General features: G+C 34.1%; 2 protein-coding genes across 6 annotated transcripts in view; one reads left to right on the top strand and one right to left on the bottom strand.

Moving 5' to 3' along the window:
* Positions 1–4,064, top strand: part of LOC141457902 (histone-lysine N-methyltransferase SETMAR-like) — a 50,688-nt gene extending 46,624 nt beyond the window's left edge. Inside the window, exon 4 of the mRNA XM_074135282.1 lies at positions 1,591–4,064. The gene's annotated coding sequence lies outside the window, so the exon portion shown is untranslated. The remainder of the gene's footprint in view (positions 1–1,590) is intronic.
* Positions 4,065–4,730: 666 nt separating this feature from the next.
* Positions 4,731–26,245, bottom strand: part of dyl (transmembrane protein dusky-like) — a 42,355-nt gene continuing 20,840 nt past the window's right edge. For 2 of the 5 annotated variants that reach the window (XM_074135277.1, XM_074135276.1), the window contains exons 2-4: positions 19,071–19,248; positions 8,965–9,241; positions 4,731–8,621 (exon numbers count right to left, since the gene is read on the bottom strand). In XM_074135277.1, coding sequence (XP_073991378.1) covers positions 7,132–8,621; positions 8,965–9,241; positions 19,071–19,139 — 1,836 coding nt within the window. In that variant the 5' untranslated portion in view covers positions 19,140–19,248 and the 3' untranslated portion in view covers positions 4,731–7,131. Of the gene's footprint in view, positions 8,622–8,964; positions 9,242–9,542; positions 9,697–19,070; positions 19,249–19,342; positions 19,477–26,245 lie in introns of those variants that run through there. The other 3 variants (XM_074135275.1, XM_074135278.1, XM_074135280.1) reach the window with 3 other exon arrangements.

Here is a 26,245-nt window from a genome sequence, read left to right as displayed (position 1 = left end):
TAAGAAACATCACCCTACTTCATTGTTTTCTCTGAACTAGGATTAATAGCGAATCAATAAAACTTCTGAAACTAGTTGATAAAAAAAAACAGCATTTATACAATTTAGTTGAAGCTCTAATAAAGAAACAAACAAAGAAATTATGTGAATGTTAGAGCCCTACATTTTATATAATGTGGTGGATTAATGGTAACACTAATACAATTTTTAAGGTTAAATGAACAGGTAGGATATTTATAGTTGGGAACATTTTAACCTAATTACTGTAAATCACCTACTATAATTAGTCTCTAGTTTTTATTTCCCATTGTAAATGTCCTAGAGAAACGTACAATGTTGGAGAAGTAATTCTGTTTTAATGAAGTGGGTGATATTTATCTGAAAAAAATCTATCTACATTCAAAAAAATGTTTGTACTCTGTTAATAAATTATATTTGCATATCTAACAGACGCATAATTATTTTAAATAATTTTATTTCTACTAATATTAAAACACTAGTGAGTTCTCTCCAGCTTCTCTCTAAATATAAAGAAGTATTCAACGCAAGATTGAATTATTTATTTACTTTACACTTACACAAAAAAAATTTATTTGTTTTCTACTTTATATCATCTACAAATCGTGACTACTTGCCCTTCTTTGTAATCCTCTTAAAGGATAATCTGAAGTTTCGCCAGTCCCTTCTTTCCCCTGTTAGTTACTGCGAATATTAGGCTGTAGGTATGGGTACCTAAATTGACTTGCCTTTCAAAGTTGGTACTAGAAGATTGGAGAAGAATCTCTTAAAAATGCCTTCTTTAGATATACTAGGAACAGTCACACCAAATTAATTTTATTCACGAAGGAGATCGCTGTTTTATGCAGCTTCCAGGGTGTTGAAATCTCATGGGTTCCTAGCCCAATACTCCAAACAAAAGGGACTCTTTCTTACACACACCAAGGCATAAATAACCAAGGGTTACATTTCTTTGGAGATAGCTTCAGCAAAAGGAGTAAACCCTTTAGTTCCAAGGTACCTTGTAACATCGGGTATTTGCCTACTTAGCAAAAACCTTGGATCAATCGCCCAATTGGAAAATTAAGGAGGCTAGGGACCTTCGTGGGCAACAATGCCAAGAAAAAGGAAATCCAATAAAATATGGAATTTTACTTCCTTTCTATGCTATTGAGGTTACTATTCTATGCTCCTGGACATCAATGTGCTTGTTTTTATCCTACTTCGAAGTCTAGAACTTCTGGTTCCAACCCTGATTGAGTTTTGTAATTTATGTTCCCTTCAGACTATTTTATAGGAGACAGAGATGGAGGCGCTCATTATTATGAGGAGGTAATTGATTTTTTTTTTTTTTAGTAGAAGATCGTATCTTTTTCCACTTCAAGTTTTCGGATTGAAGTTTTTTAGAAAAAGAAAAGGTGTCTATAGTAAGTAGCTGTTGGTTTAATCTAGCAAAGTGCCTTTTCTATGGCAATCAATTTTTTATTAGTTCAATTGTTCTGCTATGCACCTAATTATTTTTACAAGAAATTGAGACAATTATCTTATTTCTATTTAATATTTTTACATTTATGTTCTACTTTTAACTTTCAGACTTTACAATGAAGTAGAAAAGTACGAGGGCCGTTTGAAAAGTCCGTGCAAAGTCAGAGAGATTGCACTACTGGCGCGTATCGAGGTTATGTTTAGTTAGTAGCATCTCTTGGAAGAACACACACCAAGTTTCAGCCAGATCGGTCTATTTCTTTGTGTTTGGCATTCGTTTGAATCGAGGAAGTCGAGTGATTTCCAAAAAATGGACGAAAAAGAATTTCGTGTGTTGATTAAACACTACTTTATGAAAGGCAAAACGCCTCAGGAGACTAAAGAGAAGCTTGATAAACAAGCTTGACTCTGCACCTTCGATTAGAACAGTTTATAAGTGGTTTCAAAATTTTCGGAGTGGCCATATGGGCACAAGTGACGCTGAACGTTCTGGACGCCCTGTTGAGGTTACTACTCCAGAAATCATTGATAAAATCCATGATATGGTGATGGATGACAGAAGAGTGAAGGTACGTGAGATTGCTAGTGCTGTGGGCATCTCGAATGAACGGGTACATAATATTTTGCATCAACATTTGGACATGACAAAGCTATCCGCAAGATGGGTGCCGCGATTGCTCACGCTTGACCAAAAACGAAATCGTGTGAAGTGTTGCAAGGACGGTTTGCAGCTGTTCCAGAAGAATCCGCAGGACTTTAAGCGTCGTTTCGTCACTGTAGATGAAACATGGATCCATCACTACACTCCTGAGACCAAAGAACAATCTAAACAATTGGTTACCAAGGGGGAATCTGCGCCAAAAAAGGCGAAGACCGTTCCTTCGGCCGGAACGATTATGGCGACTGTCTTTTGGGATTCGCAAGGAATAATCCTCATCGACTATCCTGGAAAAGGGTAAAACTATTACAGGTGCATATTATTCATCGTTATTGGACCGTTTGAAAACCGAAATGCAAGAAAAACGCCCACGATTGGCCCACAAAAAAGTCCTTTTCCATCACGACAACGCACCAGCTCACACCTCAGCAGTTGTGGTCGCAAAATTAATGGAAATAGGGTTCCAACTCGTTTCACATCCCCCCTATTCTCCAGACTTGGCTCCCTCGGACTACTATTTGTTCCCCAATATGAAGAAATGGCTGGCGGGAAAAAGATTTTATTCAAACGAGGAGGTGATTGCAGAAACGAATGGCTATTTTTCAGACTTGGACAAATCCTATTATTCGGAAGGGATCAACAAACTAGAGCAGCCTTGGACGAAGTGTATAAGCCTAAAAGGAGACTATGTTGAAAAATAAAAAAGGTTTACCCCAAAAAATTAAGTAGTTTTTATTTTTGCACGGACTTTTCAAACGACCCTCGTAATTATGCAATCACTACACCATTGGGAATAAATTTCCCTTGATAGTTTTGGATACTTTATCAGATAATAATGAATAAATCTCCGTACATTTTAAATTACAAACTTTCTTTAATGCATATTGATACGCCTATCTTTGGCATTAGATTCCGAAAAAAGAAGTAAGTCCGTGATCCAAATGTTTGGTCCCCCCCTGTTTCAAAATTTGAATTAATGAGTCAATTTTTGGAACTTAAAACTTCATTACATTCTTTGTAACTCCCTTTGGATTTCAACCATTGCTTCCACCAATCTGTTTTTTCAATCAGAATTTTAATCAAGTCGACATGTCTTATAAACAGAAGGGGCATACAGTATTCTTATCAACATTTGTTTTTCTTTTATTATTTTTCCGACAGAAGGAAAAAAAAGGAAAAAAATAAAAGAAGTAACGGTTGACCTGTTGAAGGTAACCACACCTTCTGTCTCAGGAGGAGCTTTACTGTGTCAATCTGTCAACGCAACCATAACTGGCCACAGGCCAGTAACAACTTCAATCAGGCCGTCTTTACTGATTTAATTATATAAGTTTTTTTAACTATTCTAACAATTGTATCTTTAATGGATTAGGTAGGTACTTATTGCTTTAAAGTGACTTTTGATAAGATATATTTTAAGCGATTTTCGTTTACTTTTTTTAAATAAAATTGCAGTAACCTATTGATAGAAAAAAATAATTTTAAAGGCATGTTAGTATTGTCTCAGTTTAGTGGAAATTAAATATAATGCGACTTACATCAACATCCAAAAATTCTGATAATTTTTTACGAGTAATTTACGCCTGCAGTTTTTGAAAAATCATTAGGGAAAAAAGGAATTTCATGAGAAGCGAACCTTCATGATTTGGGATGTTACAAATGTTACGAAATGCCAGCACCAATTCTGGTAGTTCATAAAGTAATTCTTTATTTATGAATAGGATTTATATTTACTGTTATTTCTACTGAAAATTTTTTCTTCGTCCCTAGCCCATAAAGAAATCTTTAAAACTATGTAAATTCAACTTGCATAAGATACATACATGCAACTAATATTAATGTATTGATGACAAAAATCAAAGTGATGAACGGGTTTTTCAGAGAACGAACAGTAGCCCAATACATCTGCCTAGACCAGGGGACGGCAACCCGCGGCTCTTTTATCCAAATTGTGTGGCTCTTCAGCCTGTCCAAAATATATTGTATATTTTAATTTTATCGAAACAAATGAAAAGTTCATTTATTAAAGATATTTTTTCAAAAAAAAAAAAATGTAAATGTGATAGGTTAGAAATTGAATAGAATTATATTAAAATAAAGTACGTAATTATATAAGACTGCCGCTTTTTCATTCAAACACAGGTTTAGTTATTATTTATTTGTTTATTTACTTTGCAATATGTGAAAATAAATTTATAAAACACTTAAATGTTATTGAATATCATAAAATAATAATTAGTGTATGCAAATGACCTACAGAGGTTTTTACACCATCATCCTTGCGGCTCTTGGTTAAGATTTATTAAAATTATTTAAAGAAAAATGGCTCTCTACTTGAAATAGGTTGCCGACCCCTGGCCTAGACACGTTATAAAACGTTTTAGTAGTGCCTCAGATCGCTATAAATCGCTAAAAATTGAACAGCTATCCTAAAAAATACTCAAACGAATTTAGAGATAGTGTATTTTATATGTAAATAATGAATAACTACTTTTTAATAGAAATAAGTATTTTTTTTTGTAATTTTTATTTTTTAAATAGAATAAGAATTAATATAATACAAAATGTTCTTCAATATTTTTTTAGAGAGTATTATAATACACATTGGTTTACATTATATTGACACAGACACACATTTCTTAAACATATATATATAAAATATAATGATTTATTAATTATTAATTAAAAAAAAAGTTTATACACAAAATCAAAACGAAAAATTCTTATACATGACTAGTTATGTATTGGTGTGCCACAATTGTTGGCTGAGCTGCTGTGTGCGAAGTGTGTATGTGTATGTGAGAGTGTATATTTTGAATGTAAGTTTGGAGTGTGGTAGATAATTGATAGAGAAAGGAGAGTTAAATAGAAATTATAGGTACAGTCCAGGCTAGTAGGCCACCTGTCTTTGTGCACCACTCTGTTTTCTCCAATATTTCTCTCCTTCTCCAGTCACGCTCTTTCTCTTTCTCTCTCTTCATATGTTTGTTAGTTCCTTATTAACAAACTTTCGTCTTTATTAAAAGTTCTTTACTCTACTAGATCTGTAACACAATTTCAATATTTTGAAGTTTTCTAAATAATTAGAAAAAAAACTACGTGTGCCTGTATTTGTGTTGAAACGAGGGGATATCAGTTCCAAAGGACACTTAATACAAAATTTAAAAAAAATGGATGCATTTTACATCAGCAGTAATATTGTTAATGTGCACTTTTAAATAACAAAAACAAAAAAAAAACAAAGTTCAAAAAAAGAAAAAAAACTTTAATGACACACTAACAAATAACTTACATTGTGTTTATATTAAATGAGTCACTCATTTGTAGATACTTGAGAGAGAACTAACTCCAAAAAAGATCGGATTGCCCCATGATATGTAGAGATTCTAAATGGGTCCGAACTAGATCTGTTCATCTGGAAGCTAAAGTTTTCATGAATATGAACACAATTTCAAATTTCTCAATCTCCAGAGAACTTCATCTAATCGGCAGGTAGTATCATCCAAGAAGGAATATCTCTTGAGAATAAAATGCGCTTCATTCCTTTTACCAAGTTACTCAAACTTTAAACAGGATTTCTTATAAAGAACTATTGCGCGAGTTACTTTATGTTGCTTCAGTTAATTATTAGATTTATTTTTTTTTCTACTCTAGTAACACTTAAAATGGATGATCTTTGCACATCATTTAATTGTAAAATTTTCAAAGCAACAACATAGATATTTAATGGATTAATTTTTCCATTCCCATTACTATACTAAAGTAGATAAGAAATGGTATACTAATCAAGAGTGATCATGAAAAAATTTATGAAAAATTATTGTTTACAAGTTTTTCTATAACCTTATTTTAGAGCTTAGTACTTATCCTTACGTAGAGTATTATATTTTTTAGAGCTAGACCCTAAACTTTAAATGCTTAAACTTTTTACAAAAAATAATGTTTGCTAAGTTAGAAACAACTACCAACACCGGGGAGAGCACTGCATTTCCAAACGGCAGTTGTTTTGTAGTTGTCAAGTCATTGTACATGTTATAATAGTCATGCACATGTATTTGTTTTTTTTTTTTCTGCGGGGCACAAGTAAAGAGCATTATGTTCTTATTTTCTACGTAATTCAAAAAAATGATATGTGAAGAATCCATTAAAAAAAACAAAACAACAAAAATTTTCATTAGCAAACGGATTTATAAACTCTGTCTTTAAACTGAGCGCCCATACCAATGTTGCCAACCTCCCAAGTCATCGTGACATCTTAAAGAAGGTGAACCTGGATAATGACAGGCCTGATGGGCGTAATGTACGGTCCTTTTGTACAGTTTTCAGTCTTTACTTCATCAATCTGGCAAGATTACCAGTTTTTGGATCATTGAAGCCAGGTGATCCAAAGCTATTATTTATTACCTTCTCAGATATCGTAAATGAGTGACCCACTTTCACATTTTATTTTTTTACTATATTATTATATATTTATATATAAATATTAAAAAAAAAAATACTCTTTGGGGTATTGTCGTCTTTATTCGCATTTTGTTTTTTAAGGGCCAGGGACTAGGAGATGTTAGTTGGAAAGGATGGAAGAGTTAGTTAGGAAATTTAAATAACTTAAAGGATGAGGATTTTGTAGGTTATAGGGAGGAAAGGATATTTGAAGGGTTTAATTCGTGGTCACGGACCATACTTAGAGCATTACGTGTCGCGTTTGGAGTGTTTTTTGGACCTAGTAAGATCGTTATTTTGAAGTTAATAAACACAGCCAAACACGACACATACAATTATTAAATTATACCACTTAAGCCCTCAGGGGGACCTGCGTGCTAAATCAAACTCAAAACAATAATAATCAAATTATAAATAACACGTGAGCGAGTTGAAACGTCTCACAGTTTAGTTTTTAAGATCGCGCACAGATCGCCACATATATTTACGAACTCACAACACAAATATATCTCATATATTTTCTTACGGTTTCACAAAAAAAAAATCGGACACTAACTGGCCACTTTAACAAATTCCGCATTATCATAACCGCCGTGCATATACGTTGTAGTCATCCCTTTCCTGTCTATTTGCCTTACTCTGACGAATAGGAAAGCGGCGACTAAACATGCAACAACTAATACGACTAAGAGCATGATAAGACCAGCTACAAAACTGGGTACACTCATACAGATTGTCTCTGAATCTGGTGATCCACTTGCCGAAGATATTACTACGGTTTCGTTGCTAGCACTACCCGCATTCAGTGCAAAGTTAACATCTCCTGGGGCTACAACTTGAATGATACGACTTGTATTAACGTCAGTCATTTCTTGCGCTTCCCTCTTGTAAACATGGCTTACTACAATGTTGTATACTTCTGGAGATCTTCTTCGTCTTGCTCCTTTCAATTCTTCAGGAAGCCCTTCAACTGAACGAGGTCTTCCACCAAGTGTTGCTAGATTTCCTTCTAATTCGTCGCTGACACCTCCTTTTCTCTTAACAGTAGTGTATGCTGCTGCATGTCCCGGAAGTGGTGGAGGAGGTAAATGTATATCATTGTTACCGGAAGACTTCGATGGTGCTGGTGAAGATGGATTTGGTGGGTTAGAAGTTGATGAAGGAGCTGCTACTTCTACGGGTTTATTTTCCGAGTAGGCACCAGTTGGGCCTGAAGGATGTCTAGGGTCTGGGAAAGCCGCAGGAGCTCCATACTCAGGCAATGGAGGAGGTCCGTATTCACCTGATATGGAATTGTGAGAGAGTCCATAGTCTCCAACCAATCCTCCTAAATGGGGAACTCCGTAATCCCCTCCACATCTTGGTTCTGGGCAGTTGTATCTGCATACTTGAATAACGCATTGGAAGTGGACGTTCATTGAATCAGGAAATTTGAATGCTTGGAAGTAAGCAAATGAGACCACAGAAGCACTTGGGCCAAAATTCTTGATCTTTTGGAACTTACTCATTATCTTCGGTCTGACAACACATCCGTGTTGATCAACAAGTTGGATAGGAGCTCGCTTACCATCATGAGCTACACAGTTCCTCACTAGCATATCAAATTTGTTCTCATCATCCTTAATTGCTAAAACCATTGTCATAGTCTGGCCGATTTTCACAATGCCTGATACTTCAGACGCCCAAGGTCCCTTACCAACTTGTATCTGCATCCAACATTGTAGATTATCACCAAGGAAGTTAGCTGTGACAGCGTGCAACATGTCAACTTGGAATGGCCTAAATGTGACTGCTTTTTCGTAATAGTCATACCAAGTGCACCTTAGTTTTCTTGCCTGGTCCCAAACTTCTTGTACGTAAGGATCGTATTGAATAATAATGGTATTCTCCACATAACTTCCACTAGGTGTGGAATAACCATTTCCGGTATTGTGGTTAGCTGAAGATGACATGCCACAGGAATTGAGAAAGATCTCAAAGGTAGCGCTGAGATGTCCAGTGCCTGGCTTCAAGTGCACACAGTGCGGATCGCTGTAGAACCCTGGGTAACATAAAGAAAGGTTGTGAAGATATTTGTTTATATAACAATATTAGTTTATGTTTTAGAATTAGATATTCATTATGTTAAAAGTATTTCTTTAATTTTCTTTCCTTAGACGGTATCAAATAAGCAAACTCTTCATTTACCTACCTGATTTTATCTTAATATGACTTTCTCATAGTTTATTTCTTAGCGTATTATCCCGCTGCTATGTTACCAAGAACCTTTAGTGGAAAATAAGTTCCTGTTTTATGAAATTCCCAGTTCTTTAGTTCGTTAAATAACCCAATTAGTATGTCTAATTTATTTTTAAACTTTACTAGTCCACATATAACATAAATACCTTTTGAGAAGATCATTCCATAGAATGGCCGATCGAATTCTATGTTAACTCTCATGTGTGTTTTTTCACATTGAACTTGTAGGTGCTTGATTTGCGGCATATCCGGTGTAGCCAATGGCCAAGGATCATCGGGACCTGGTGCTATGCCGCCTCCAGAAGGAGGAGGTGGACCATAACTTTGTGGCGGTGGAGGTCCGGGCAATGGTGGTCCATATACAGCTCGATGTTCTAATGGCAATGAGGCGGAGTCAAGAAGTGGAGCATCACTACGCGCACCCTAGATTTAAAAATTGATGTTAGTTGTTTTTTTAATTATGAATGTAATAGAAATGTAGGTTAAAAAGTAGTTAGTTTAAAAAATTATAGAAATTTCAAAAAATTGAGTCTTCAATTCTTCAAAGTTGAAAAGAAATCCTACAATCTGAAAACTGTGTACCTCAGCAACTAACCTAAATAATACTAAATTTTGTAGATAGACAAAACAAGCATTTAACCGAAAACGGCAAGTAGACTGTTAGGACATTTCATAACCAAGTCTGTCTAATATGAAATTGTCACTTAATTCGTAGTATCTTTACTCCAAAATTAGCTCCAAATCCATGATATTGTGGGATCATGATAGTGAAATTCTTCCGAATAAAAGAAAAGATTTGTATTTTTTGAGGTGTTTTGAGTTTACTCTGGAGATTATGGACCACTTTCGCATGCTCTACTCAGCTCCACAATATTTCTTTTATTTAAAACATCTGTTTAAAAATAGTATTTGGGGGAAATTTCATGAGGAGAGGGGTCAAGTTTTAAGCTTTGAACTGAAGTACTCCTTCAGTGCTATACATCATTATATCGTTATGAAGATAGGTAGAATGGATGTTCAAATTCACGCAATAGATAAAACGTATTTATAAGATCTTTGGAAGAGGTCAAATAAAATAAAATAAAACTCCTAAAGGAAAGGGAAGGGTGGGGACGCCACCGACGCTCAGAATATCTTAAATGATTGAGACAAATACAATAAAATTTTATATTGAACTTGCATGACAGATTGGGAGGATCATGATCCAGGACATAATGACTTACTTAAAATAAATTGACAATGTTTCGACTTACTTAGATTAATCAAACTTAATTGGCATAACATTAACAATTAATTGACATGACAATAACATTTGGTATGTGCACAACTTGATTCTGTATAAAATGACATATAGACAGTTGATTCACACAACACAGGTCAGGCCGACCCACGCTTAGAACGCCATCTTGGCGGGCGGACAGCAGAAAAGAACAAAGACGTACACTTCCTTTACAGTGACCAGTTGAGAAGCCCAAAGGGCAACTGAACAGAAGCCTTGCACTGGCCACCATCTCCACCACGTCCAAACAACCAATGCTGCCAACGGACAATTGTCGCTCAAAGAAAATTCTGGTCAAGGGGGGCCGCAACTCCTTGCGAGGATCCAACAGTATTTTTGGATTTTTCTACAAACGGCTTCAACAATTTTTCTTTTAACTTAGAATTAACCTAACTCTCTTAACTTAATTTTGAAATTACCCAGTTTACTTCTACATTCTTCAAAAATTATTTGTTTCACTTTTTACATCATTAAGTATTAAGGATATATTTAATTTCTTTCTTGAAGAAGAGTTTTGTGGCCATTTTTCCCTGTTGGAATCAGTTTTTATTAGTGAAGTAAGTGTAAATAATCACCAACCTACATTCTTTTTAAAATATTTTCATTGCGGCGAGAAAGGTAGAGTGACGAATTGACTGTCGTCCTTGGCCCTGGGATATAAAGAGCGGTTAGCTTCGAAATCGAAACCAATTTTATCTGAGACTAATGGACCGATTACTTCTGATATCTATTGTTTTCCTTTCTCTTTATAATAACAGTAATTCACTTTTCCCTCTAGATATGTCTGTTTTATACTTTGATAGTTTTTTTTTTTTACCTTGATAATTTAGATTGGTAAATTAAAGTTCTTCTGTTTGAAATAAGCGAACAGTCCATTTATTTCAGTTGTAATAATACTCCGTTAGTAGCTACAATGCATATTTTTATCTTTGATATTTTACATACTAATCTTTCCCATAAATTATTACGAGGAAGTGTTGCGACCATGCCAATTATGAATATTGGTATTTACGAGGGGGTACCCAAAAAAAACCGGAATTATTTTTTAAAAGCTATTTATTTACAAATTTTTTACAGAACAACCTTATCCCCTTCAAAATACTCTCCATTACAACTAATACATTTGTCCCACCGGTGCTTCCACTGTTCGAAACATTTTTTGTAGTCATCTTTAGAAATGGCTGACAGCTCCTTCTTCGTTTTTTTTCTTGACCTCTTCAATGTTGTCAAATCGGTGACCTTTCATGCCCTTTTTCATGCGTGGAAATAAGAAAAAGTCGCACGGAGCCAGGTCAGGCGAGTAAGGTGCGTGGGGCAGCGGAACCATGCCATTTTTAGCCAAAAACTGTGTAACAGAGATGGCTGTGTGTGCAGGTGCATTGTCGTGGTGGAAGAACCAGTCTCCTGTTTGCCACAAATCGGGTCTTTTTTGGCGAACACTATTGCGCAATCTTTTCAAAACTTCCAAATACAAGGTTTGATTGACGGTCTGACCTGGGGGGACAAACTCTGAATGGACTGCGCCTTTGGTATCAAAAAAGCAAATCAGCATTGTTTTGATGTTTGACTTGACTTGACGACATTTTTTTGGTCGGGGTGAAGATGACGTCTTCCATTGGCTCGACTGTTGCTTTGTTTCTGGGTCATAACCATAGCACCATGACTCATCACCAGTAATGACCTTTGACAGAAAGTCTGGATCAGTTTCAAGCTGTTGTTTCAAAGCACGACATGTTTCAACTCGATGTTCTTTTTGATTGTCAGTCAGAACTCGAGGAACAAACTTGGCAGCAACCCTTTTCATCCCCAAATCTTCCGTTAAAATTCGCTGAACCGAGCTCCAAGATAACCCACTACTCTCTGACAGTTGATCAATTGTCTGTCGACGGTCTGTGAACACCAGCTCTCGAATTTTTTCAACATTTTCGTCGATTCGGGCAGTTGATGGACGTCCAGAACGAGGTTTGTCATCAATCGACATGTCGCCATTTTTAAACCGAGTAAACCACTCGTATACTTGAGTTTTTCCCATAGCGTCATCTTTGTAAGCTGTTTTCAACATTAAAACACTTTCAGCAGCATTTTTGCCGAGTAGAAAACAAAATTTCAGAGCTGCACGTTGTTCACTTAAACTTGCCATCATAAAAAACGAAAAAAGAACAAAACAGCGCTGGTAAAAACAATCACTGCAGATGAACAGAACAAGCCAGGCAGACAACACAGGCAGGACTGAACTGGCAAGGAATTGCGCTATACACGTCTAGCGGCAGAAATGCGTACTACATAAGCTCCATGCGCGGCAACGCAATTCCGGTTATTTTTGGGTACCCCCTCGTATATTGGAATTATGATTTATCACATCTAAACATTGTACCCTTTTCTAATTATTAATAAACAATAACATTTCTTCACTTTAAAGAATACTGGTTGCCTGCAATTGTGACCTTGAACAATGTGAAATAAAAGTTACATTTTATTAATCCAATGTATTTCTGACGACTACTAAAATGAAATGGTCGAAAATGGCCCCGATCATAAAATTGAATCTACAAAATCATAAACCAATATTTAAGCTGTGGTTCTTTTAAGTACAGTTTTTAGAAAAATTTTAAATTGCGAAATAAATTCTAGTAAAAAAGCACTATGGGTGTTTTACTAAGATTTATTCTTACAATATTCTTTTGGCCCTGTAATTAGATTGTTTTGACGCTAAGTTCATATGTTTTTTTGTACGTTGAAGTTTAAACCATCTGTCTGGCCCTCTAAACACCTGGCATCCGCTCGAATACACTTTCTTTCATCGTTCTAGTGAATGTACACTCTTAACATATATTTTAGAAAGTGTTTCATTTTGTTGAACGTTTTGTATGTAAGTATTGGGTTCATTTGGTAAATAAGTTCACATTGGAATTTTTATTTTTGAATTTAGTGTTTCTATTTTATTCATTAATCGCGTTTTAAAATTTCAGTCAAGATTCTACAAGAAACATTTATTACTAAAGAATTTTAATTAAATTAAGAATGTTTATAAACGCTCACTTTATAAAAGATTGCTTTTCTTTGAAACATTGTTCCGTAAAAGTGATTTTGTATTTATTATATATTGGTGAGATGGATTATTTGTTACAGATGAAAATTGTACAAGATGTGAGCTGAAAAAGAGAGTACTCTCTGCTTGGAAAGCTAAAATGTTGAGTTTTTAGAAACTTTGTCTCGTTTTATTGTAAGAGAAAGTCTTACAAGTTTCCATCCCATATTTTATTATATCTCATTTTAGTAATCTTTCTGGACCAATCTTTTTTCCATATGTCGCTTCAATCAACTTGCTGATTTTCACCAATAACCTGTTTCTATTTCCAGAAGTAGAAGTCTTGCTGTCTTTGGATTTAATTTTTTGAATTTGAGTGATTGTACTGTGAGAAGATATCTGTACCTCGGAGGGAAAAGGCACCATGTCACAAAAAGTAAATTTTACAGGGGAGCCAAATAAAGATATTTTTCCAAATTCATTTTTTGTTCCACTTTTCCGGTTATACTCTTTCCTGTACTTCTTCACCATAATTATTACATTACGTACGGCCACTTTAACTCCCATATTTTAAAATATTTTATTTAGATCTCCATTGTGAAAAAAATTTATGTCCATGTAGTGCCTTTTACCCATAAGCAATGAAGTATCATAGTGCTTTTTAAAAATACATAAATCGCTTAATAGTAAACATAGGACATAGTGCTTTACACCTCTAGAAAGAGCAACAAAAAATTTGTAAAATGATGCCAAAATCTGAAAATCGAAAAAAATGGACATGGTGCCTTTTCCCTCCGAGGTACAGATATATTCCTATAGCTTGAGTGGGTACATACTTTGCTCCCTGTACGATCTGCTATCTAAATTAAGTTTATATGCTCGTTGGTTGTGAATATACTTAGGATCAATCCAAGGACCTGGTACTACAGGATCTGTTCAATCGTTCCATATGATAAACATGTTTTGTATAAATTGTTGATAGTGTAAATATGTTAGTAAGGATGTAAAGGGTGGGCCGGATTCGTTTGGAGTGTTGGGTGTTTTTTGAGGTTAACACAGTTGTGGAACAGGTGTGTGAGTGAGTATGCGTTCTGGGTCTGCTTTAGAAGAGTGCGACGGAAGGAAGGAATAAGTGGAAGGTAGGATTTTGTGTATGTGTTTGTGGTGTAGGTTACTGGCGGGGAAGTGTGTCGCGGAATGTGGTGCTTGGCCCACTTTCCACACACCACGCCGTGTGGCTCTCCTGTTCTTGCTGCCAGAGTGCCCGCGTGAAAGTTGTCCACTCTCCATCTCTCTCTTAACTCCCTCCATGCCTCTCACGGTCAAAGTCAACATACTATTACAACCTTCTTCTCTTCAGCGTAAGCTTTCTTCATGTACGTACATTCTCCTTTTTTACTATTCCATTTTCTTATATTTCTTATTCATTTATTCTTTTATGTATTAACAAAGTGAAGAAAGAACATAAAGTTGCTCTTTTATCCACTATTCTAATACTAGCTTAATTAGCATTTCTACTCTCCTCTTACCTAATATATTTCTACGTCCAATTCTTATTTTACTCAATCGATTGCTCTGATCACACTTAAAGAAAATGTTCGATTAAGAGAAAAAAAGAAGATCTACTTTGTGTTGCAAAATAGATTGTTTTGTATTAATGAACCCTCAATGTGATTAACATACAATGGATTAATCTAGAATAGGTTGAATTGATTTCCACTAATCATTTAGTGACAATGCATTCGATTGCCCGCACAAAATTTACTCCTTCAGTTATTTTTTTTCTTTTTAATATTTAGGCGTTATGAGGAGAGAGCTTAAACAGAGAGAGAGTTTAGCCGTTAATCCAGGATATTGTACGCCTGGTGGGTTTCAACTTACATGTAATTAGAGTATGTCACATCAGATTACTTTCCCAACGTGACAATTTTTTTTTCTTCTCTTTTTATTCAGTCTCATCCGTGTGCAAATATTAGGGTTCATAATCTCATTTCCATAATTTGCTAAACGAAAGAGAGTTGCTGTAGATTGACCGAACCACTCTCAAAAATTTGTGAGCCAAGAGATCTATCTCTTGCAAGATCACACTGCACGGTGCGAGGAAAAACCAAAACTGTATCACTATTCATATCTGATTGAGTTAATTTTTCAATTAAAACAGAAAAATCTTCATACATTGCCAGCTGACAGTTAACCGTGAACCTTTCGCGTGAAAAACGTACATTCCGCACATTTAGTAAGTGCCTGACCTTTAGATTTTCTTTTTCTATTAGCAGTCTTGCTAGCAGCCTTTAAAGAAATTTACTAATGGAACGATCAAAAAGTAGTAAAGATTTGAACAGAAATAATGAAGTTATTTATCTACTTTAGACACCTACGAAGGTGTTGGCTATTTTTTTTTTTTTTTTAATTTAAGGCGCGTCAACATCTAAGGTTATTGGCGCCCAGAGCTTTTTTCAGTGCACTGCCGGCCTCCGGACAGTGTACTCTCGTTACAGACAACACTGTACATCACCGGACAGTGAGCTGTAAGAAGCTCCTAGGAAGAAAAAATCTAAGGGTCAGCAGCTGGATTCGAACCCGGGACCTCCGCGTGGGAGTCCAGTACGCTACCGCGTAGCTAATCCATTCCCTGTGTGTTGGCTATTATTATTTTCTTTCTTGAGACTTACAACTAATCTTATCAAGCTAAAGTCGTTTTTCGTGAAAATTGATAGGAGTTCTTATGTTTCTCTAAGCCTGGTTACTAAACCAGTTCTGAGTAATGATCGTTTTTGCCCGCAGTATTGTCTTGATGGTAATACTTCTTTCCGTGCTTGCAAAAAAAATCAGTTAACCGGAATGTTGCTGTGGTTATTCGGTACAAAAAGAGGATAAAACAGAAGCGTGTAGTAATGCTTTGTTGTTTGTTTAAGTTCTCGTGATATCCAGAAGAAAAGATAGAATTATTTTTATTCTCTCTCTCTAAGAAATTGATGTTATGGAGTTCTTAGGAAGGTAATTCGTTTTCTAACTTGCTGTTTAGTTTTGTTTTAGGTTTTAATGTTCTCATACAGATATTTATAATTGTTTAGTACCTAAGTCTGCAGAAAATAAGATACAATTATGAGAATTTAGTAGAAAGAAAAGAATAATACCAATTGCAGTCATGGTTTTTTTAAACGATTAACCCAAAATAAAATGTATAGGAGTTAACTTTAAAGACATAATAAAACAAATTTTTGAATAGCATAAATTCCAAAATTGACCCATTTATTAAGAAAACGCTGCTAAAAGTTCCTAAATGGTATTATATATGTTGTGTGCGATATTCTTGCAGACCACCCAGTGTTCACATTTACATTCATAGTTTTTTTTAACATCAAAATAAAAATAACTTGAGGACTACTCCCCTTCTTGTACAATGCTTTAGCGTCAACACAACCTTTCTTCCAAAAATTATCAGAAAACTTACGTATTTCCATGAATAAAAACTTTCCAACACAGAATATACGAGTAGAATTGTACGATCAGTTTCTAGCGAATCGACGAACATTACATTCTCAGCTTTTTTTCAGTGTTAAAAAAGTTAACACGATGCTTTACAAACTCTCCAGGTAGAAAACCACAGCGAATTTAAAAGGGTGAAGATTGCTTTTTATAACAACTGAGACCAAAAAAAAAAAGACACTACCATCTTCAATATTTTCGCCTCAATGTATAATACTTTTTAAAGGCACTTAAGAATGAGACTGAGAGTAAGATTGTTGTAGAAAATCAGATAGCAATTCTCCCAGATATCAGTAAAACTTAAGCGATAACTAGCAAAACCTAGGCATCCCCGTAAAAACTTCTTTGAGATAATCTAGATGTCACACAAAACAAGTTTTCCAGATCTCAGCAGAATAAAGGAGAAAATTTGGCAAGAACCATACTTGCTCTACAGGAGCTAAAATCAGAAGTCGTATTAGAATGGCAGTACAAAAAACAAATTGATTAAACTATTCAAAGGATGCTTCTATGCAACAATTCAATCGCTAATTCCTCAGAGACCATGATCTTCTAAAGTAAGTTATGTCAGACTTTTTTTTTTTACAATTGTAATGCGATAACGGCTGAACTAAATCACTTGCCACCTACAGAACAGGAGTGGTAAAGAGGCAGCCGTGTGCGTACTGGGAGAGGATCTACGAACTCCATACTGATCTTTTAGAATGTCGAATGTCCAGAAGTGTCTGTGACGAACTCTGAAGAGCACAATAACATTGAAATTCCAATGAACGCACAATTCAGTGGTACATGCCATTACAATATAGTATATTTGCTAACAAATAAAATATAACATAGAAATCACCATAACATTTAACTATTCATAACCATTCAGCAATGGCTAATGTGCATGATCTGATAGCCAAACAAAAATGCTGAAAAAATGTTTTAACTAAAAATGAATGGTCAGTCAAACACGTGAGCGAAGAACAAGTTTGAAGAAAATCCAGTTTCCATAAGAAAATTTAAATTATTTTCTGAGAAAGAAAAAAATACTTATTTCATAACTCTCAACAGTCAATACAAAATAAAAATAAAGTGAGTAGGTCTAAAGTTTGCTGTTGATGTACCACGTTAAAAATAAGCATTGGAATTGTTTTCAAGAGAATTGGGAAAACTAAAACGAACTGCTGGTAAAAACTAATTTTCCGGTGAAAGTTATATGACGGTATCTAAAAGAATCTAAGTAAAAAAATTAATATTGAGCTTCCAAAGATTATTTGTTTACAATTTTCTTACCATCTATTTCAACACTTTTGCATTTAAATCTCACTTGAAAAAGTAATTTCGATCGAAACAGTTTTAATGTTTAGAATAAGTAAAAAAATCTCGCTACAACTTACTCTTAAATTTTTATTTAATTTAAGGGGAATAAAAATCTAAGGTAATTAACCTCCACAAACACAGAGTGCTCTCTATGTCATTGACCATTATCTGAAATAAAAACAAATGTTAGGACAAGCAGTCTGATCCACCATGTTCTCGGTTCAATTCACTTCTCCTACGCAACACCCTTGTCTTCTCTTGTAATTCTAACAATTCAAGAAATACGGCAGCTAAAATTAACATTACCTAATGACAAATATTCTACGGTTTATTTTGTGCTGGTTAAACTTCCTCCAAAACTCGTCTCTCTACGGCAGTAAAGCTATCAGTGGACTCGCTTATTTTGAAGTTGCTTAAAGGTGAATAAACAACAAAATCATCTTTTGCATTTATTGAGATATATTCATTGTGGAATTCATTCATTTGCAAAAGAATCTGAAATGCTTCTTTTTTCTTTCTAATAAGTGAGTAAATCGGTATTGCTACTATACTCTCTAAATTTGTCTTAACCTCTTCTAATTGTTGTAGCACAAGATAAATAAAAGTAACATTAGATTTATGGTCTATTTTTGACTGTATATTGGAAGCAAAAGTAATTCTTTTCTTTTAGACAATGTTTACTAGATCTAAAACAAGATGGTTCAAGACGGTCTAAATGAAGTAGACACTAGCAGACGGGAACGAGTCAGTACAGACAGGTAAAACCTACTCGATGGAGAGTAATTAGATTCCGTGAGAGGCGCCGCCCTCAGAGGCTGCTCCAGACTATTTTTTATCGAACACCAAACTACACCAAATGATCAGACCACAAAAAGAGTTCTGAGACGGTCAGAAAAAGGGTTGTTATTGTTGTGAAGAACAAATGGGTGTACAAGAGGCAGCTGTTTTTTTGTTCTGGAGAAAAGGCAAACATCAAAAAAACAAAGAATACAAATTAACGATTTCAGCTGGCAGGGGGCATAGTTAGAAAAACCATTCGCCTTGGGCGGTATGCGGTTTTGAACGATATCCATATTTATTGTTGGTAATGTTTTTATAAATCTATTAATTATGGGTTGTGTATGAAACTATAGATATATGCGAGTTATTACCTGTAGAGAAATAATAAGTAAGAAGGTAGCAAATTGTGATGCCAATTTGATGTATCTAGATGGGCGCATGTTGGGTACAACTGGACGGCATTAACGGGTTAAAGTTCACTACGATGGACTTTCCAAGCCGCTCGTGTTTCAAAGTTCCAACTGGATTGTTCGTTTTCCCTCCTTGTTTCTGTAACAATACACAAACACTGATAAAAACTGAAACCACCATTTCTATATGAATTAAAACCAAGGCAAAACAAAAATTAATATGATAGACTGACAAGTTTACAGCATGAATAGAGGAGTATGGTTATTTCATTAAGGTATACATAGTAAAAGTGGTGTTGACAGACTGTGAGCTTGGAGCATGTTTGGACGCCGGGGCGCTCTGCAACAGCCACCACCGGTGACCCAGTTAGCGGTTCAGATAGTGGGCGACTTTCACTCACTTCCTCCTTCATCCCCCCTTCCACCGCACGCTTCACCTTTATTGCCCACAGTTTTTTTTTTCATCTTTTCTCTTTCTATTTTCGTCTTCTTTTGTAACCATCTTTCTTTTTTTGTACGACCTTGCTAATGATCTTTCATTAAACCAATCAGTGATAATTAAAATTCCAAACTTCAACTCATTTCGGGGATTTTATATAAACAAATTCTGATTTGTTTCTTTTTTCATTGTTTCTTCGTTTTATCGGCTTATTTACAAAGTAGATGTAAATCTGCAATTGCCGAATTATTATTATTAAATTAAAAAATAATGTGGTGCGAACACACAATTCTTTCCACCAACTCATGTAATAAACGAATTTACTTTCAACTTTTAAAGTTTTACTTACAGTAGATATTTTAATAATGTTCAGGGATTCAAGAATTTGTATTCTCGTAGAAAACAGTACTTACTACTTCCTGTAGATTTTTATCTTTTTAGAAGGAGTAGATTAAAATGAAACGTATAAAATCAGACAAATTTGAGGTACACTAATAATGTATTATTCCTTAGACATTCTTCAATAAAAGAAGTCCATTGAAATAATAAGTTTAATTAAACGGAGAAAACTGATTTGTTTATTAAAGCAAAATTCCTAAATTTTCCTATTTTATACATTTGCTGTTACAGATAAGTCAGTCACAGCTGCAGAGTCTACTCAGTTACATACTATAATTCTTTTCCTTAATGGCCGAAAGTGTTCAACTGGCCAGAAATCATTCAGAAAAGATCCATTCTACGTTGCTGGATGTAAATTGTTGGCCAGAAGGAGTAACAAGAAGAGATCAGTTGTATGAAGAACTGAAATGTTCAATTGAGCAGGTATTATTTACATATAACATATATCGTACACGCTTTTCACGTTGGTTTGTGATTTCAAAATTTCATTAAAATTGCTTGTTACACGTTTATGTTTATTAAAAATTCTATTCGTCCTTTAAAATCATACACTGAAACAGAAGTTTAGCAGTATAGCTTCTTACAGAGGAAAGTGAAGAAGCCTAATTGGCAGCCCAACAAGTATACAATAAGAATGGACCCTAAACAAGAAGTGTGCTATTATTTGAATTTTACACACGTTTACTTTTACATTCATTCCACCATTTGCAAAGTATAAACTGACACGAAAGGTTTCAAAGAACAATTGTTATTGTTAGTCATAACAGATGGCAGGCAGTAAATTGGTTTTAAAGTAATCATTCCTCTAAATATTATACATTTTTTTGGATTTTTCTTATTGTCGCAGTTCCCCACAGCCATTTATCTTTGTTTGAATTTATCCTAGTAACGAATCATTCTCTGATACGATGTGGTGCAACAACTCTTGTCTGATTGGACACACACGTTAACTGGGTTAACAAAAATAATAATAATAATGATAGAAGTATCCAGTACGGGTAAAGTGGACAAGGATCAGTTTCATTAAGGCATTTTATGTAACTGATATTCATCGGAAACAAGGATTGTATCGTTTCTGTCGCAGAAGTACTAGTCACATAACACATCTGCATATCGTGTTATTTTTACATGAGAAGGAAAAATCAAAACGTGACTTTCCGAGCACGTTTGTGCTTTGGTGCACGTTTTTTGAATAAACTGATGGTATAATGACACCATACAGTTCACCCATTTGCAATATGGCTCAGGAAGCCTTGATGTAAATATTATTTTAAATAAAAGTGATGGGTTGTAGTTTTGATAATGTTATTGGAATAATTGGAACCGTTATCGGATTAACTGGAAAAAATATAGTCAATTCAAACATTTTATTATTTTTTTTATTCAAGTTTTTCACCACTTAATGATCCGGAAAATGGAATTGGTTGTATCTTATATCGATTTTTTTTTAAAAAAAAATTGTAAATGGATTTCCTGTTCCTAAAAATTTATTTCCTTAAGTAGTAGACTCTGTTATTTCCTTGGTCCATGAGTTCTTCGTTTAAAAGAAATCTTTGAAGCAAACTTTGAGATAAAGAAAACATTTTAGACCATCCTAGAGAACTTGTTTGAGCAGCAATTGATAATTAGGATTTCTAGATAAGTTTTTGTCCCTATCTCGCTCTCAGTTTACTGAAGGGTCCTTGCCTTTCGGAATCTCCCACATGCTTTCTGTATCCCGAGATGTTCTTGCAGGAATAACTTCAGACCTTATGTGCACTCGCTCCATTTATCTTAATCTTCCGCCCTTAGTGCCTAACATATTATTCTCCGTACAGTTCTATAACTTCTCAAATAATTCTGGACCAAAGCCATGTTGCATACTTGCAGCCTGAAAATCATCAGGATTCATCTTTTTAATCTAATTCAAGAGCCTATGTATATTTTTGTAAGTAACTAACCGGTATCTTCTCTGATATTCACCTCCTGAGTTCTTAGAGTAAATAATTGTCTTAAATAATAATATTTATTTAGCGTAAATTTAGATATATACAATAATAATTGGTTGTAAGAGCACCAGATTATTTCTTCTAATCCTCTTCCCATTGTCTCTTAATTTATTTTCTTGAAATTCTAGTTATTCTGTTGGGAAAACAGATATCCAGCTCTAATTGTACAAACTTTTGTTGGTAAACGAAAAAAAAAAATGTTTTTATTCATTTATGTTTTTGGAGCTCTTTATCACATAATTAGCTATAATACTAATTAGAAGATTTATGTTAAGCGAGGCGTTTTGAAAGATATTTCCTTCAATAAGTTATTCACATACTCACATATTGCACGCCTATAATTTAGTGCAAATTAGCAATAGATGTAGCATCAGGCAAATCTTATAATTGTTTTGTATTCTTTGCAATTTCTTTAAGTTAGTCTCGCAAGTTATACTCCAACAAGGAGCTGCATAAATCAATATAGGTCTTATCAGAAACTTGTGCAATAATTGGCAATACTCGGTGAGAAGTTTTTATCATCAATAAAACAAAATGGAGCTTCAAGATGTCTATTTCGGTGGGAGCGAATGCTATAAAGTTTCACTTCCCAGATCAACTAATAGCAAGGGCCTAATTTGCAATTATAAAAAAGTACAATTTAATCCCAAAATTGGTTCAGTGATTGTAATCAATTCTAATCAGTATATTTTCTATTGAAAAGAACTTCTATAAAACATTTCTTTACTTTTACTTCATTTAAATCGATTACTTTATATCGTAAAGTAGTTATTATTATTGCAAGTGAAAGCTTTATCTTCTTTTATAATTTTTTAAAAAGAAGAAGAAAAAACAACCTATTGCTTTCCTATTCTAGTATTCTTTTCCAAAAATTAGTTAAAAACAGCTGTACTGTGAAACAGCCGATGAGAAAGCAATGTAGCATTTTATCAATTTATTTAATTATTTTATCTTATCTTTGGATTAATATTTTAAAGATTCTCTTCTTCTAATCCTCAAGAATAAACTTTTTCTTCAAGAGTTACTGTCCAATAAATTTCAAAATTGAAACGAAAATACCAACAAATCTTGGGGAAAATTACCGATAATATTTATTGTTTTCATTAGAGAGGGCCGTTACATGAAAGTAATTTCCACTGTTTGAATTAAAGATTCTCTTGCATATTTTTCAGATGATCAGATGACTGAGTCGAAAAACATGATCTTGAAAACAGAAGTCTCAACCAAGAGTAGTTTTTTTCAAGAGAACTTTAGAGAAATAATAAGGGCCATGCTTCAAAATTATCTAGCAGTGCTATTAAAATTGGCGTAAGTGTATTATAAAAGAAATTTTTGTTAAACTATAAATGAATGTAAACATGATGTTTTCTAGTTTTTATGGTTTATTAGTATAACTATGTAAGGGAGTGGCTGGTGATTGTTATGTTATTAGAGAGGAAGAGCTTTAGAGCGGCGCACCTTGTGATATCCCCAACCATAAGTGGCTACGTTTATACTGGCAGACAAGTGTATGTTGTCAGGCCTAGTGACCTAGTGAGTTGGGAGCCTACCTCCCGCTCTAGGGCCGCCCGGTCGGTTCACTGCACTCTCTTGAGAGAGAACTGGAAGCTTCTAGTATGACTGCTTTCTCTTCTACAGCCATATCCTCAACCAAGTATCTTGTTTTCTTCTTTCTACATCCTTCCTTTTTACATCCTCCCGACACCCGTCTATAACTATCTCATCAATGATGGCTTTCTTTGATTCATAAATGGTAATTATAAAAAAATAAGGCTTCTACGTTTTCGTAAATATATAAACTTATAGTATTGGCAGTATAGTCTCATACAATTAACATAAGGCAACAGATATTAACTCATAGTTCGATTTAAGTAGTCTTCAGCGTGATATTAGCCTCCAGATATTAGCGTTAACTGCAAAGGGTAAGACAAATTGTCAGGGGCAAAAAGTTTTCCTTCGTTTCTTTCTATTTCTTTTTTTATTACTCTCCCAATATTTCTGTTATTTTGGAGAAGACAACACTGTCTATCTCTGTGAACTATATGAGCCCCTAGGTAGTGACAATCTAAGGACAAACTTCTGGATTCGAACACGTCTTTCAGGTCTGAGAATCCAGTTCACTAATAAGTGAGCTAATCCCTTCCATTTGGAGACTATTATTGGTGAGTGAAGATATACCTTGTTTTAATAGTCTTCCGCAATATGTATAAAAGTGGACCTATTTTTTTCTCTTTATTTTTTCTAGTTATTTTAGGTATTGGATCGAATATCAGGCACTTTTGTGATGTAAACATGATCAATGAAACGGTGGTTAAACCATTTTTATTGAAATATGTGTGTGGTTCTTTGTCTCTGGGTCTGTAGAATGCTTAGCTTGTAGATGAAGTGAGTTTTTTTAATTGTGTGAAAAGTATTGTCGTTTCGCATTTTTTTATAACATTAAAAAACTTTTTATTATGAATAGCAATTAAGTAAACTTTTAAGCTTAGATTTGCACATTCATATTGCATTAATTTAATATTAAATTTTCCATCCTGAAAGATAATTTTGTCATTAAGATAGTTAAAAAGTGAGCATTTAAGTTATTTTTTTAAAGAAATAGTCTAAAAAACAAGGACTATTTAAACGTAAAATATCGCTTGTAAAAGTTGTTAGCTACATAAAAGGTTCTCTTTAAAGTGCGCTTAAATTAAAGCATTCACTAAGTTTTTGAGAAACAAACAGGCTCGAACAAAGAAGACGACGCCAGAAAATCTTGCAATGCTTTCAATATTTAGATGAAATGAAAGATGATGGGTTAAGATTAGTGTACAAGGACACTGTTATGAATTAATCCTAAACTAGCGGTATTTAAAGATCCTAAATTTCTTAAGCAAACTGTTAAGAACATGCATGATTGTAAATATTGACCGTCTCTGTTCTTGTTGTCCCCACCTCTGGAAAGGTACAGTTCATGGAGGGAATGGAATCATTAAAAGATGATCAAGTTCCTTAGTCATTAAATATAAGAGACTTATTGAATCTTATAAAGAAAAAAAATCATTAACAATTACATTGAGTCAGAGGATCTTGAAAGATCTTGATCTTATGTTGTCAATCGGTAAAAGAGATTGAGTTTACTACCATAGCATTAGGATCCTTATTTCGTATTCCAATACATTCATTATTGATGTTCAACACGATTTAGAAACTTTTTTTGGGGGGGAAGACGATCAGTTTTTTAAATTATCTCATTAAAACTATTGATCTTTTAATTGAAACTAATTGATGAAACTCTTGTCATTCTCATACTCGCCCTAGCTTATTATTAAATTTGCTGTAGCTATTCATTCTCAGCAAGAAAACTTTATTACTTGGAAATTAGTTCTTTTAATGAGATATGTACTTCTAAGTAAATAAGGAGATAAAAACAAATAATGACAAAAAAGAAAACGGAGAGTGTCTGAGACTGTTATCTTGTTTGAACGTGTCTGACATATATCCCAAATTAATTGCCTCATTATTGTTTAATGTCAGCTACTCAGTTTTTTGTCTTAAAATTATTTAACTGAGATTAAAGTTTTAGTAATTAGCGTTAGAATGTTAGAGTAATTTTTTTGTATTAGAAAAAAGGATTGAGTAGTTAATCATTTGTAAATATTATTTAAATAACTCCGATTGTTGTAGACAAAAATTAAATTCACTTTTTAAAACATCTAGTGCGAAAAATCATACTGCCTTACTTTAACACAGCTGTCTTTCTTTTGCCTGGATTACGAGAAAGTTGTATATATATTTCTACTAATTAATTGTTAATGAAAAACTCTCTAGGGCTGTTAATTGTTTCATCGAGATACTTAAATTAGAGTTTCCTAAGTAGCCACTATTTCTTTTTTTCCTCTATTTAAACAATTAAGTTTAATCTACTTAATAGAATGAAATACCTTTTTTTATTATCTTAAAGTGAGCTCACTTTCTAGAATGAAGTGAAAGAACAGTGTTTCTTTGAGAATTTAGGTTAAAATTTAAAACGATACCATCACATACATTCTCTCGATTCACTTTAGTTGTCATTACTTTTCGAACTGATATTTCTCCAATTATCTTTCTCTAGGTGAAATTTTTCTGTCTTTTACGCATTCTTGTATTCTCCTCTAGCTATTGGAAAACTCTTTTATACTGTATGTTTATAAATAAGGACTAGTACTCTTCTATGATGATGAATGTCACTTTCGCCTACTCACACACACATATAATATATAAATATATATTTAGACTATCACATTCACTTCTCTTATCGTTTTTTATAAACTCTCTCCATTGTACGTGAC

Source organism: Rhodnius prolixus, unplaced genomic scaffold (assembly GCF_049639745.1).
Source record: "Rhodnius prolixus isolate KJV_2025 unplaced genomic scaffold, Rpr scaffold_5, whole genome shotgun sequence".
Taxonomy (NCBI): Eukaryota; Metazoa; Arthropoda; class Insecta; order Hemiptera; family Reduviidae; genus Rhodnius; species Rhodnius prolixus.
This window is presented reverse-complemented; position numbering and strand designations above follow the sequence as displayed.